This window comes from Enhydra lutris, unplaced genomic scaffold, assembly GCF_002288905.1.
Source record: "Enhydra lutris kenyoni isolate GAN:26980312 unplaced genomic scaffold, ASM228890v2 scaffoldscaffold32, whole genome shotgun sequence".
In the NCBI taxonomy this organism is placed as follows: domain Eukaryota; kingdom Metazoa; phylum Chordata; class Mammalia; order Carnivora; family Mustelidae; genus Enhydra; species Enhydra lutris.
The window spans coordinates 3,722,075-3,735,717 of record NW_019154116.1 but is presented as its reverse complement, the minus strand read 5'-3'; the positions used below and the strand labels follow the sequence as shown (position 1 = coordinate 3,735,717).

The 13,643-nt window shown below is 44.7% G+C and overlaps 1 protein-coding gene across 1 annotated transcript in view; it reads right to left on the bottom strand.

Moving 5' to 3' along the window:
• LOC111153406 (ADAM metallopeptidase with thrombospondin type 1 motif 16) overlaps positions 1-13,643 on the bottom strand; it is a 151,164-nt gene that overhangs the window by 77,272 nt on the left and 60,249 nt on the right. Inside the window, exon 10 of the mRNA XM_022512422.1 lies at positions 6,651-6,804. Coding sequence (XP_022368130.1) covers positions 6,651-6,804 — 154 coding nt within the window. The remainder of the gene's footprint in view (positions 1-6,650; positions 6,805-13,643) is intronic.

The following is a 13,643-nucleotide window of genomic DNA, read 5'->3' as shown; positions in this document are numbered from 1 at the left end:
GCTCTCTCTCTGCCTGCTTCTCTGCCTACTTGTGATCTCTGTCTGTCAAATAAATAAATAAAATCTTAAAAATGGATAAGGAAGATGTGGTCCATATACACTATGGAGTATGATGCCTCCATCAGAAAGGATGAATACCCAACTTTTGTAGCAACACGGACGGGACTGGAAGAGATTATGCTGAGTGAAATAAGTCAAGCAGAGAGAGTCAATTATCATATAGTGTCACTTATTTGTGGAGCATAAGAAATAACATGGAGGACATGGGGAGTTAGGAGAAGGCAGTTGGGGGAAATTGGGAGGGGAGGTGAACCATGAGAGACTATGGACTCTGAAAACAACCTGAGGGTTTTGAAGGGGCAGGGGGTGGGAGGTTGGGGGAGCCTATTGGTGGGTATTGGAGAGGGCACGGATTGCATGGAGCACTGGGTGTGGTGCAAAAACAATGAATACTGTTACGTTGAAAAGAAATAAAATATTAAAAAAAAATAAAGAGAATCATTACCAAAAGGTCAAAAAAAAAAAAAAAAAGAAACATCTAAGATGATACAGGTGGCCACCTTATGTTTGAAAATATAGATCTAGATCCTACTATTTAAAGTATTTCCTTTCTTTTTTTCTTTTTTGAAGATTTATTTATTTATTTCAGAGAGAGAGAGCAAGCACGAGCAGGAAGGGAAGAGGGAGGAGGTAGAGGGAGAGAGAATCCCAAGCAGACTCCCCACAGAGCTCAGAGCCCATGTGGCCCTTAAGTATTTTCATAATATTCTTACATTGTAGTTTTCTGGAATATTCTGCAGAATGGAGATGAATGGGAGATACTATTAAAGGTGGCTTTTTTTTTTTTTTAAGATTTTACTTATTTATTCGACAGAGAGAGAGGGAACACAAGCAGGGAGAGTGAGAGAGGGAGAAGCAGGCTCCCTGCTGAGAAAAGAGCCCATTGTGGGGCTTGATCCTAGGACCCTGGGATCATGACCTGAGCCGAAGGCAGGCTTAGCAACTGAGCCACCCATGTGCCCCAGAGGTGAGGGTTTTTAACTTTACTAAGGACAAAGCTCTGGAGCACAGGATGCAGGCGATAGCGTGCCCTGATAACACGTGACCTGCGCAGTCTCCACCTGCTGCACGCCCCCCTGCACACTTCAGCCCATGCTGGAACCTGTTCAATCCCCAGTTCAGTTCTTCAGGCAGAAACAAATGACAAGAGTTAGAAGAGCCTCGAAATGTCATATAATCCATGTTACTGTTATTCAACATATCGAAAAGTATTTAAGACATTGGTACCCTACACATAAAACTGACATTTCATAAAAATGTGACACTCTACTCCAGAAAACAAATAGAAAATCCAGTTCCTCAAAAAATCAGATAATAAAATGACCATGAAATGACCAAACAACCAAAATCCAGTTTTACCCTCTCTTACCATACTTCGACTCACCTGCTAACTTCTAGACAATAACGTGCAATGATTGTATTAAATTAAACATTATTGTTGTATGTCATTACATTCTTAATTAAATTTCAGGGTCCTCTTGGAACAAAGACCCTATTAAATCATACGTCTAGGGCCAAGGAGCTGGAATGTAAGACATGCTGGGTGTGGGGGGAGCTCCCAATTTCACAACAGTGCCCAGGACACTAAGGTGATCAAATTTCAAAGTAATTCTAGCAGCCTGCATTACTGACTGTGGGGTCAGACCGCCAAGCGCAGATGATGCTGGCACTAGACGAAGACAGTGTTTGTCATAACCAATACTTGGGGAGAGACACGCTGCAGTCCACGCGGACGGCCCATGCTTGCTTTCATCCTCGCAGTGACGGAATCCGATCCTTAACAGAGGCGTTCGCCTTAGGGCCTGTCCTGTAATTTAAGGGCTGTGCCACGAAGACGATTTCAGGCATAGTGACTTGGTTGAGTTAGGTGTCACCACCGAACACCCCAAATAAAACCAACATTTCCCAATGATTCCGTTGGAAATTTATTGGGAGATTTCCCAACAGTGAGTGCACTAACCCCAGATCCATATTCTCAATCTGTCACTACGAGACTCTCCAAAGTACCAACTGAAAATGCCATCAGAATTGATGTTATAATGGGATCTATAATTTATCACAAGTATTTGTTTTTCAAGAAGTGGGGTGCTTTATCACGAGTTCCAATGATCACTCCAAAGGCATCAGCGGACAGAGAAAGCCGTGGCCATATGGGTGTGTGAATTTACACACGAGTATGCAAACACACATACACCAAACCCACACCTGTCTGTGCAAGAGACAGATGCACATGAATTTGCATTATCTATGAACTTTTCCAACTAAACAGCACATGGACTTGAAAGAGTCCCACATACCTATCACCTGCTCAGCAAATGTTCACTGAGGAGCCCTTAGGTTTAGTCATCAGGTAATTTCCTGTTATTTATTTATTTATTTTTCAAAGATCTTTATTTATTTATTTGAGAGATAGATAGAGAGAGAGAGAGAGAGAGAGCATGAGCTTGGGGGAGCGACAGAGGGAGAAGCGGACTTACCACTGAGCAGGGAGCCAGATGTGGGATTCAATCCCAAGACCCTGAGATCATGACCTGAGTTGAAGGCAGACACTTAACTGACTGAGCCACCCAGGCTTGTTATTTATTAATTTAACTTCTCCCGTCAGTAAGTTTCTGGATTTTTATACTTCAACCAGCAAAACAGACCCATTTTCATAAAACTTCAGAAGGAGTTCATTGAAAAAAATTCAATGTTATAACTGAAAATGTTCTAAGATGCTTAATTCTCAAGGAAAATAATCTAAGTGCCCCAAATTTGAGATTCAGGGCCCTAGAGATTCTGGCCACATAAGTCATATTTAACTTAGAAAATCCATCAAGTTTATTCAAGTTGAAGAACGATTTTATATCATAGGGAATGAGCTGACACAACTGATTTTAAAGGATGCAATTTTTTTTTAACTGAAAAGATATTTCCTCTCCTGTCCATGATGAAGTAACTGGTACCAGGCTTACTTTTCTGCACACAAAAACTGTATGAAACTTGACAAAATATATGGGCCAGTTCTTATAGGCTTTGGACCAGGCAACACAGTCCTTGTCCCTGGAGACAGGGAAGTTTGCCAAGTGAGCGCCAACTTCGCTCCAACCATCTGGTTGGGAAGAATTTCCTGACGTGGTGCAGTGAGGTGGACCCCAGCACACACCGACAGTCTCCCTGTGTGGAGGACACCGAGAACAGAGTTGGAGCCTGCAGAAGGAGCTAGAACTTGCGGGACTCTGTGGGACCGGAGAGGAAAAAGCCACGTTAAGTAGGAAGCCCCAGATGCCTATCTAAGGATTTCCCGTAGGTCCTTCCTCATCTGTGGGGTGAACGGGTGATACACTGACACGTCAGTAGCCTAGCGCAGGGCAGCAGCTCTGGGCTGAGCGCTGACCGGCTGGACGACAGAGGCCATGCCTTGTTGGGAGACAGTGGAGTTCTGGGGGCATGTGACAGAGAAACCTCAGTGGAGAGCCCGAAGTCCACGCCCCCAGCCCAGAGCACAGGCTTTGCCCTCCAGCTAAGGAAAAGTTGAATGAGAAGAGCCCTAAGGAAGAGCCAAACCAAGCCTCAAAGGATGAAGGGATCACTTGTTATAATAATACTATACAAAATTTATATAACATGAAGTGATACTGCATTACAATACATTACAAATAGACTCAAGGCTATGAAGGAAAAAGCGGACAGAATTAGTGGCAAAGAATGGGAAATTTCAGTGGAGAATAGAGAATAGGACAAATCAGATCGTGTTTTTGGAACCAAACCTTAAAATAACCTAAATGTGGAGTTTGCTGAATTGTCTGAACAAATGGTAAGGAACGCCAGCAGACACAGATGATGATCGGCTTTTTAATCAGAAACTACTGAGACCAGGTGAACATGGAAATGTAGCCTGAGAATGTGTATAGGAAAACAAACAAAAAGAACTGTTTAGAATTCTAGAATCAGAAAAAATGATGCTTCAAAATGGAGGGTGAATTTACTGATATTTTCAGATAAAAGAAAATCTGACCTACTCTGTGCCTGGTGGATACAGGTCACAGGGAGCACAAGGAAAGATCTTCAGGCCAAAGCAAATGAAGGAAGTGGAGTTGATCCATGAGAAAACAGAAGTTCTACATGGTACCTCAGTGAGTGAATATAAAAGGTGACACTATTTTATTTAAAAGCAACTCCCTCTGTTAAAACAAAAATTTTAACATTGTGTCTTGTAGCTTGTAATGGGCACAGAGGTAACATTCACGATGAGGACAGTACAGTGTGGGGTCACGTGGGCTTATTTGTTGTGAGGACCTTGCATTTTACATAGAGCAGCACAATGTTAATTCTACATCGGCTGTAGGTGAAAGAGGCACCTGCATTCTCTGGAGCAACCACTAGAAATCAAGAGGAGGAAGTATAGCTAAGATGCAAATTGAGGCAAAAAACAGAATTGTTAGAAGTTTAATGCAAAAGGAAATAGAGGAATAAAAAGAAGTGTGACCAATGGGAGACTAAAGATAAAACCTAATGACACAATTCCCCACGTTAATACATAAAAAAATAAATAACTACATCCCTAGAAGCAGAAAATGCATTTCACAAAAGTCAACCCACTTTTGTGATAAAATCGCTCAATGATCTAGGACCAGAAAGGAACTTTCTCATTTTGATAAAGGGTGACTGTAAAAACCAACAGCTAACATCATATTTTTGTTTGTTTGTTTGTTTTTAAAGATTTTATTTACCTATTTGACAGACAGAGATCACACGTAGGCAGAGAGGAAGGCAGGGAGAGAGGAGGAAGCAGGCTTCTCACTGAGCAGAAAGCCCGATGCGGGGCTCGACCCCAGGACCCTGGGATCATGACCCGAGCCGAAGGCAGAGGCTTAACCCACTGAGGCACCCAGGAGCCCCCATATTTGTTTTTTTAAGTTAAGTTTTAATTAACTTAACATACAGTGTTCTATTAGTTTCAGATGTATAATATAGTGCTCAGCAAGTCTCCACGTGACTCTGTGTTCGTCACGGTAAGTGCGCCCTTAATCGCCATCCTGTCCCGCAATTCCCCCACCCTCGTCCCCTCCAGTAACCCTGGTTGTTCTCTATAGTTAAAAATCTGTTTCTTGCTTTGTTTCTTTTTCCTTTATTTGTTTTTTTTCCTTAAATTTCACATATGAATGAAATTATATGGTATTTGTACTTCTCTGACTTACTTCACTTAGCATTGTCCCTTCTAGCTCCATCCCTGTCATTACAAATATTTTACTTGGCATTTATGAAGTTCCAGAATAAGCAAACTGTATCAATAGTGATAGAAATCAGAACAATGGTCCCTTACCGGGGTGGGGAAGGGACTGAATGGAAGAGGGCATAAGGGAACTTTTTGGCTTTATGGAAGTAAGGAATGTCTTGGTCAGCATACTGGTTACATAGGTAAACACAGTTGTTAAAGTTCCAGTTGTACAACTAAAATGAATCCATTTCACTGCATGCAAATATTTCTTCAGTTACAAAAGAGGTACTTCGTTTAGCTTCTTACTTCCTATTTTTTCCCAATGGCGCCAGGGTACCATGGGTGATATGGTCCACAGTCACAGAGCAAAATAACGTGAAACCAGAGGTATGCTGTAGGAAATCCCATCTTTGAAAAAAAAAATTAGTCCTATGTTCCCTGTCCTTAACAGACAGAAGAGTAACATTCAAGAACTACCTCGGGGTCTCCCATGGAAAAGGAAACATTAGGAATATGCGCTGATGCTAACTGATTTATTGCTCCTGCTCCAAGCTGACATTACCCAGCTCAAAGATAAGGATCCTGTCCTGGAACACGGTTGTGATTGGCCTTAGGGGGAAATCTTGAGTTTAGAAGAAAATAGATTATGCCATCAGATTTAAATTGGGAATATTCCTTGTACATTATGAAATGTTGGAGGTTTCCCGAGGATCATATTTTTGTCTACTTTCCTCTTGATTTCATTACAAACTAGAATAAAAGAAATCTCAGAAGTAGTTACTTTCATTTACTTTATGGCTAGCTTTCTTCGGGGTTCAGTCCGGCAAGCTCCCAGATCCCAACCAGCCCTTCTGGCATGGGTGCGTGTCTCTGTGTCACACACAGAATTTGCATCAGTCATGTCCCTGGGCTCAGCGGCATAGATGACAACTTCTACGAGAAACTTCTCTAGAAATCCTGTTTTTGGGAAATTTAACAACCACGATTCTCTAGACAGACTGCTGCTCCACAGTAAATTCTGCCTCTATCTGAGGTAGGTAAAGCAGGGCGGTGCTGTTTTCTTAACGGCATTTGAAAAAAATGCAGAGCATTAATTTGCCAACTTACACCAAGAGGTTATTGCTGAGGTCCCACATGATAAATCAGAAGGCAAGAGCGACCTCACAGGCCAAGTCAGTTCTCCAACGAAAACCGATACCCGCACCAGTATCCACCAGCATCCTCTTTGCCAGGAGAACATGTGTTTCCTGTTATCTAAGACCAGCCCTAGCTCACAGGATTTGACATTTGGTAGGTACCCAATAAACGCAGAATACATCAATGTCCGTCACGCTGCATAAAACGGTTTTGTGAATCGTATTGCACTGAGCACTTGCCAATAATCACTTGCCTTTTTAAAATCCAGCATGCAGAGCTTGGCTTTCTCTCCAAACTGCCACTTGCACTGAGTGTTGGCGTCGTATAACTCTCCCGGCAACTTCTCAGGGTACTTGTACTCCTTCACCGGCTTCGGCTGATCAGCGAGGCACAGCGCTTGGGCAGTGCTGAAACGCACAGGACGCAGGGCGGCTGGTGACTCTGCAAGACTTACCGGAGAGGCACCTTCCGCAAGGCCAGGCTGTTCTGCAATGTGACAACACTCCCCGCACAGAGAGGAGGGCCTTCTTCCCCCAGGGTCCCACAGGACATTTACCCCCACTCTACTTAAATACAGGGGCCACATTTCCCGCGACTGCTCAGAATGCATTTCACCTCTTCCAGGAAGGTGATTTGCTCTTCACGAGATTCCTCAAGCTTATCATGGGGAAAAGTGAGACGGACTAGCTCAGCAGACGTTCAGTGTGAGAAGCACCAGCCGCCAACGTTGGGTCCATTCCTTGCCACGGACAATCAAAGGTTGGAAGTGGGAACTGTGAGACTAGCCCAACCCACCTATCTCAAAGACAAAGGTTTTCTTTCTTTCTTTTCCTCCTCTGTCCTTCTTCTCTCCTCTTCCCAGCCCCACTTTCCTTCCCTGGGCCAGGGGCCACCTGCACATCAGCTCACAGCCTCCAGAGGTTCCCCCTGGAACACAGCAACAGTTCCCACCAGCAATACTCCACAGTGAGGCTAATTTCTGACGAGGTTCCCAAGTCAAGAAGGAAATTAACTCTGCTTAAGTTCACTCGATGATGACTAAAGACCAAATAATGATGCCTTCCTTCCACAAATAAGTCATTCCCTTCCCCAGCAGAGACAGGCATAGTTATAATTTTTGCATTCACAGGGAGGGCAAAGAGTGTTTGCACATAGCAACTAAATCTTGCTTGCAAATTTCAATAAGCCAGAAAAATCCCCTTTACGTTTGCAAAAGAGTGAATGACAGCAGACCTGCCATGGACCCCTGCACTTTTCTCTGTGTGGCTGCCCGCCTTGACTGGCAACACTCTGGCCTCAGTCTGCACAGTCCAGTCTCAGACTCCACTGCCTTTGGGTTCGCTCAGGCGTGACTTCAATTCACAGTCACCCACAAACACAAGAGTGGCCCCGGCTACAGTAGATGGGACATCAGTTCTATGTAAAAGGAGGTCAGAAGCTTTTCAGAGCACACTGGGAAGTAGAGATTAAATCAACTGATGGGAAAGTATGAAGAGCAGGGACCGGGCCACTGTGGACGTCCAACAGATGACCTGTCTGTCACGGCCGCTGTGATCATACCGCAAAGGGATATTTTTAAGTAAAGAAAAAAATGACGAAAAGCATAATTAGCATGTCAAGACACGATCTGGCAATTTTGGAATTCCATAGGACCGTTCTCTGATGGATCGCAAATGATGTCTTCATAGCGTTTGGTGTTCCCCATTGTGTCCCCAAGGCTACGTCAGGACGGCAATGACCCCCACCCTCTGGACAGGAAGCCAGGAAAAGTCGGCCAAACTGAGTGGCCCAGCAGGAGACTGAAAACTAAAACAGGCTCACGGGTTCAGGAATTTTTATAGTTTGTGTAAATGTAGAAGCACAGGGCTTGAGGACAAGGTTCCCATCCAGCCAAGAAAAACGCCCTGCATTGATTGGGAACCTGGAAAAAGCTGGGAGCCCACCAGGAGATGCAGGAGCACACATCGCTGCTGGGACAAGCGGGTCATCCCCATCGGGCTTCACCTTTGAAGGGCAGCAACTCCCCATGTGGGTCTTAGCCTGGTGCTCCAGGTTAGGTTCCTGCTTGAGCCTGTCTGCTCCTTCCCCCTCTGCCCCAGCAGGCTCACGGCCAAGCGTAGCACCAATGGGGCAGGTGTGAGAAAACCCCATGGTGTGGATAGAGAAAGGAAAAGCCACTGGACAAAGAATCCACTAGCATCCACATGGGCAAAGCATGTTTGGATTGTGTGGCGTGCCCCAGACGAAAGCCAGGTGGCCTGCATGCGGGAAGCCAAGTGATAACGCTCGTAGGAGATCACGTGGAAGAATGTATTTGTGACTCTGGGGTAAGCGGAGATTTTTTTTTTTTTTAATCAACAGCCCACAAAAAGTACTAACCCTAAAGCCAAAAATATGGATTAATTTGGACTCCATTACAAAAAGGGGAAGTTCTCTTAACCAAAGACACCATTAGAAGTGGAGACACCAAGTCATAGAGTGACAGAAGATACTTGCATACTATGTATTTTCCATATGGGACAAAGTATTCAGAATACATATGTCCATCAAGAGACAAGAAAAAAAAATAAAAAGCCTGATTCTTAAAAATTCACAGGAGATTCAAAAAATAACTTCACTCAAGATTATTTCAGTGACCATTAACATGTAAAAGGACATTCGTTCTCTTTAATGGCCACCTTGGTATGCTACTACACACCAGTGAAATGGCTAAAATGGAAAAGACCGACAAGACCCAAGTGTTGGCGAGGGTTCAGAGCAGTGGAAGCACTCGTAACTGTGGGCATGTGACTTTGCACTCAGGGAAGCTGTCTGGGGTGTCTCCTGACACTGCAGACTCCGTAACCACGACCCTAGAGTTCCAGTCCTACAGATAATCAGAGACCAAAAGAATATGCAGACATTTCTTAAATAGCCCCAAGTTGGAATCTCAAATGCCTATCACCAACAGAATGGATTCATGAGCTGTAGCATATTCATGCAATTAAAAATAAGTAAATGATGTTATATTTGTATGCGGCAATAAGGCTGAATCTCATAATCATGATACTTAGCCAAAGACCACAGACACAGAGTAGTATGTAACTCATGATTCTGTTCATAGGAAGTTCAGAAACAGGCAAAACTAGCCTATGGTGCCCTGTGTCAAGAGCAAGGTCATCTCTGGGGAGGAGGGAGATGCTGATGAGTGGGAGCATGGATTCTGGGCTGTTCACTGCTCTGTAGCTCTTTATAAATGTAGTTATCCTATCCATCACCCCAGATCCTTAGATTTGTGAACGTTGTGTCGTGAGAACATTTTTTTTTTTAAGGAGCCCAGTGTGAGGCTCGAACTCACAGCACTGACATCAAGACCTGAGCTGAGATCAAGAGTCAGAAGCTTAACTGACTGAGCCACCCAGGTGCTCCAAGAGAACTTGTAAGATCTACTCTCCTAGCAACCTTCAAACACAGAATACAACACTGTTTGCAGTCACCGCGCTGTACGTGAGAGCCCCCAGGAGCCACTCATCTTAGAACTGCAGGACTGTACGTGTGACCGGCTTCACCAGCACCCCTATGGCCCCACCGTGGCACCTACTACTGCTGCTATGAGCTTGATTCAGATTTCACACATAAGTGGGAACACACAGCGTGTCTTTCTCTGACTTAGCTCACTTAGTATCATGCCCTCAAGGTCCATCTGCACTACCAAAAATGGCAGGATTTCCTTCTTTCACATGGCTGCAAAATATTCAGTGTGTGTGTGTACGTGTGTGTGTGCATGCGTGTGTATGAATGAAATGAAATGTGTTCTTCCTGTTACACCCCAAAACATGCTTCATGGGCTCTCAGGTCAGGTCAGATTTTTCTCATTCACAGAGGTGGTATGGGCTGGGGCAGGTGATCCAGGCACCCCTCAAACTCCTGGTCTCCAGCGATGGTCCCTTTTCCCATGGACTGACACAGATTCATGCAGTCAGAGGGAAGGCACACTCACTGGTCTGTGAATGCCATGATTCAAATTTTTATAAAAAGTAAATTGAGGATGAGTCCCTGTTGTCATTAAATTAAAATAATGAGCTAAACTTTCCCTAGTCCTAGGCCTCCGGGACACAGACATGAGTAAACAGGATGAGGTCTGCGTCAGTTCCTCGGAAAGGACACATGACTTCACTGACTCGGTTCATGAATTTACTCCAAACACGTATCTGTCCTTCTTGACTACCAACTATGGAGAAATGTTGTGCTGACAACCTCAGACCAACTGAGCTCCTTCTTTAAATATATTTTTTCCACGTACCAAAGGCGGGAGTGGTCATAAAAGAAAGTGGGTTCATCTGTAGAGGTGAGCCACTTATCCTTACTCATTGTTGGGATCGCATCCAAAGAGCAGCCTGATTGGTGGAGAACATAACGGGATTGTGACTATGTGGAGCTCGGGAAGTCGGCAAACGTGTCCAAGAAGACAGTCTCCAGCTCATTAAACTGAGGAGATGTCCCTGCTGACACAGTACAGACATGGCTGATTCGTGACTGGTCATCCCAAGGGAACAAAAGCTTGAGTGACTTTGACAACAGGAGGTTCTCCTGGAAAATTTAATATTTCAAGGGAACAAATTTGTGAGCATGGATAATCTTGAATTTCTGTTTATAGCCACATGGTCCAGCAAAATTATCAAAGTTCTTGAAAATAAAAATTTATGACTGAATGGCTACACAAGGGTTTCGTGGCCATGGCCCGACTGACACAAAAACAAATGAGCGCACTTGAGCCGACATTGAACCGTCCCGGGATCCCAGAGCAAATACATCTCTGAACCACACTCTTGGCAAACCCTCCTAGGGCCATGGTCTGATTCGGAGATCACAGCCCATATCTAATGTCATCAAAACAAATGCTCTCTAAGCATATAACTATTTTCTTTCCACAAGTTCTCCCATAGTCCTTGGCAGCTGAGAAACGATCTGGACTCTCATGATGCTGATTTGCACTGTACACCCACACGCTGCATCCCCTGCTCTCCACATCATTTGGGCACATTTCAAAAATGTTGAAAGTGTTTCTCTTCACAAAAACCATGAAGATGAAAAAGCAGTAAAAATTTTGAGGGGCGCCTGGGTGACTCAGCCAGTTAAGCATCTGCCTTCTGCTCAGGTCACAATCTCAGAGTCCTGAGATCAAGTCCCACACCGGATTCCCTTCTCCGCAGGGAGTCTGCTTACCCCTCTGCCCCTCTCCCTGCTTGTGCATGCATGCTCTCTCTCTCTCAAGGAAATAAATAAAATCTTTAAAAGATTTTTTTTAAATGATCTAGAAAATTTTAGAGAGGATTGATATAGAAAACTCCTATGCAAACTTAAGTTTATGCTCTTTTTTAATTCGAAAGCAGAAGTCTTCATGCACCTGCATACACACAGACATGCACACACACACCCCAAACAAAACTGAAACCGCTACAAACAATGCTAACAATCCCCAACTTGACTCCACGGGGGCCCCACACAGGGGACAGCATATGTTGAAAGGACCTCGATGTGGGATGCCACTTGCAGAATAATGTTAACACTGCCTTTTTTGGCAATGGACATAAAAGAAAAAGGACCAAGTGTATGTTACTAGAATACAGATTGGTATTATCAGGAGACAGATACTGTTCACAAAATTTTCTCCCTTCTGGAAGGCAGCCCATCATGACTTTAGGTGGTAAAATACCTTGACTGCTGGGAAGTCTCATGGTAAAAACACAGGGGAAGCCTTCACCCAGGCTGAAGGTGAGTGGTCAGGATGGTGGCTCGGGAGACTTGCCAACAGCTTGTCTGGAGGATGGAAGGGACAGGCAGCAAGAGAAGGAAACCAGCCATGGGCTCAGGGCTCCACGAGGGTATGGGCAGCAGCCACAGACAGTGGACAGACAGGGACTGGAACCAACAGAAGTACCCACATGACGCTGCCCTGTGGTGCCCTATGGACAAGAGGTTTGTAATTTGTGCAACAGAAGAAAGGGAAGAAGTAGCTTACTGACAAAATAATAAAGAAAGAGAGAAGGAGAGACAGAAAAAAGGAGGGAAACCTAGAACCCAGCCACGATAACAAGCTCCATGGGGCAAGCCAGCGAGGGCAGCAGAAGCCTGAACAGTGTTTCCAGGAGTGGGGTACTTGTCCCTTTAATTCCTACCTTGGAATAACGGGTTCTGGGTTCCGTTGCACAGACGTGGAAGGCAGATCTCCGGCTGCTAAGCTGGTGGTCCATGGGGGCTGCCAGTCTGTCTTCCCTCCGCCAGCGCCAGTGGGGCCAGCGGGAGTCACAGACCTTGCCGCTACACCTCCACCCACGCTCCCTGTACAGTTGCTGGCTTCGTGCCATGGCAAAAGTGGAGAGACAAGCATGTGCTCCTGGTGTCTGGGACTGGCCTGGGGCCGACTCACTCTAGCGCGGGGGCCAGAGGACGGTGGCGGGGGAGGCATCAGGAGACATGGGTTAGCGTGCACACAGATAACTAGAGCACAGATTGGAGGTACTTTCTACCCAAGTTTTTACTTCGTGTGTCTATCAATACTCATAAGCACTTGCTGTATGACGCGTGATTGGTTACAGGCATGTAGGCACAGTTCATGTAGCAGACGGACAGCAGAGCGTTCTGTAAAAATACAGGATGCATATAAAATATAGAGAAACATGTCTATCAGCGCATGCTCTTGGATGAACCTACAGTTCTGCTTCCTTTTTAAAAGATTTTATTTATTTATTTGAGAGAGAGGGAGAAAGCGCACACACAGAGGGAGAGTGAGAGGGGGAAGCAGGCTCTCCGCTGAGCAGGGAGCCCGATTCGGGACTCAATCCCAGGACCCTGGGATCATGACCAGAGCTGAAGGTGGATGACCAACCCACTGAAACCACCCAGGCGCCCCTATAGTTCTGTTTAGATATATACAGATTCAGTTTCATTTGTTTTCAATAATTCTATGCTGGCAAAAGCCTCACTTTCCTTGAAATATTGGAAATGTTAATATGAATGGATTTGATCTCCTTTCTTGCTTTCTTTCTAGAAAGACCTTTGCCCAATTTCAAGCTTCAATATCACAGCCAAAGCCTGTATTCTAAGATTGATACACTTGTATGTTTTTTCCTTGTTCTTCATTTTCTATTTTCACTTGGTTTTCGTCTTCATCCCACTGTCAATTCTAGCTGTTGTGTTGTGTTTTGTTTTGTTTTTAAAGAGGGAGAGCAGGTCCCTTCACAGGGGGCAGGGCAGAGGGAGAGAC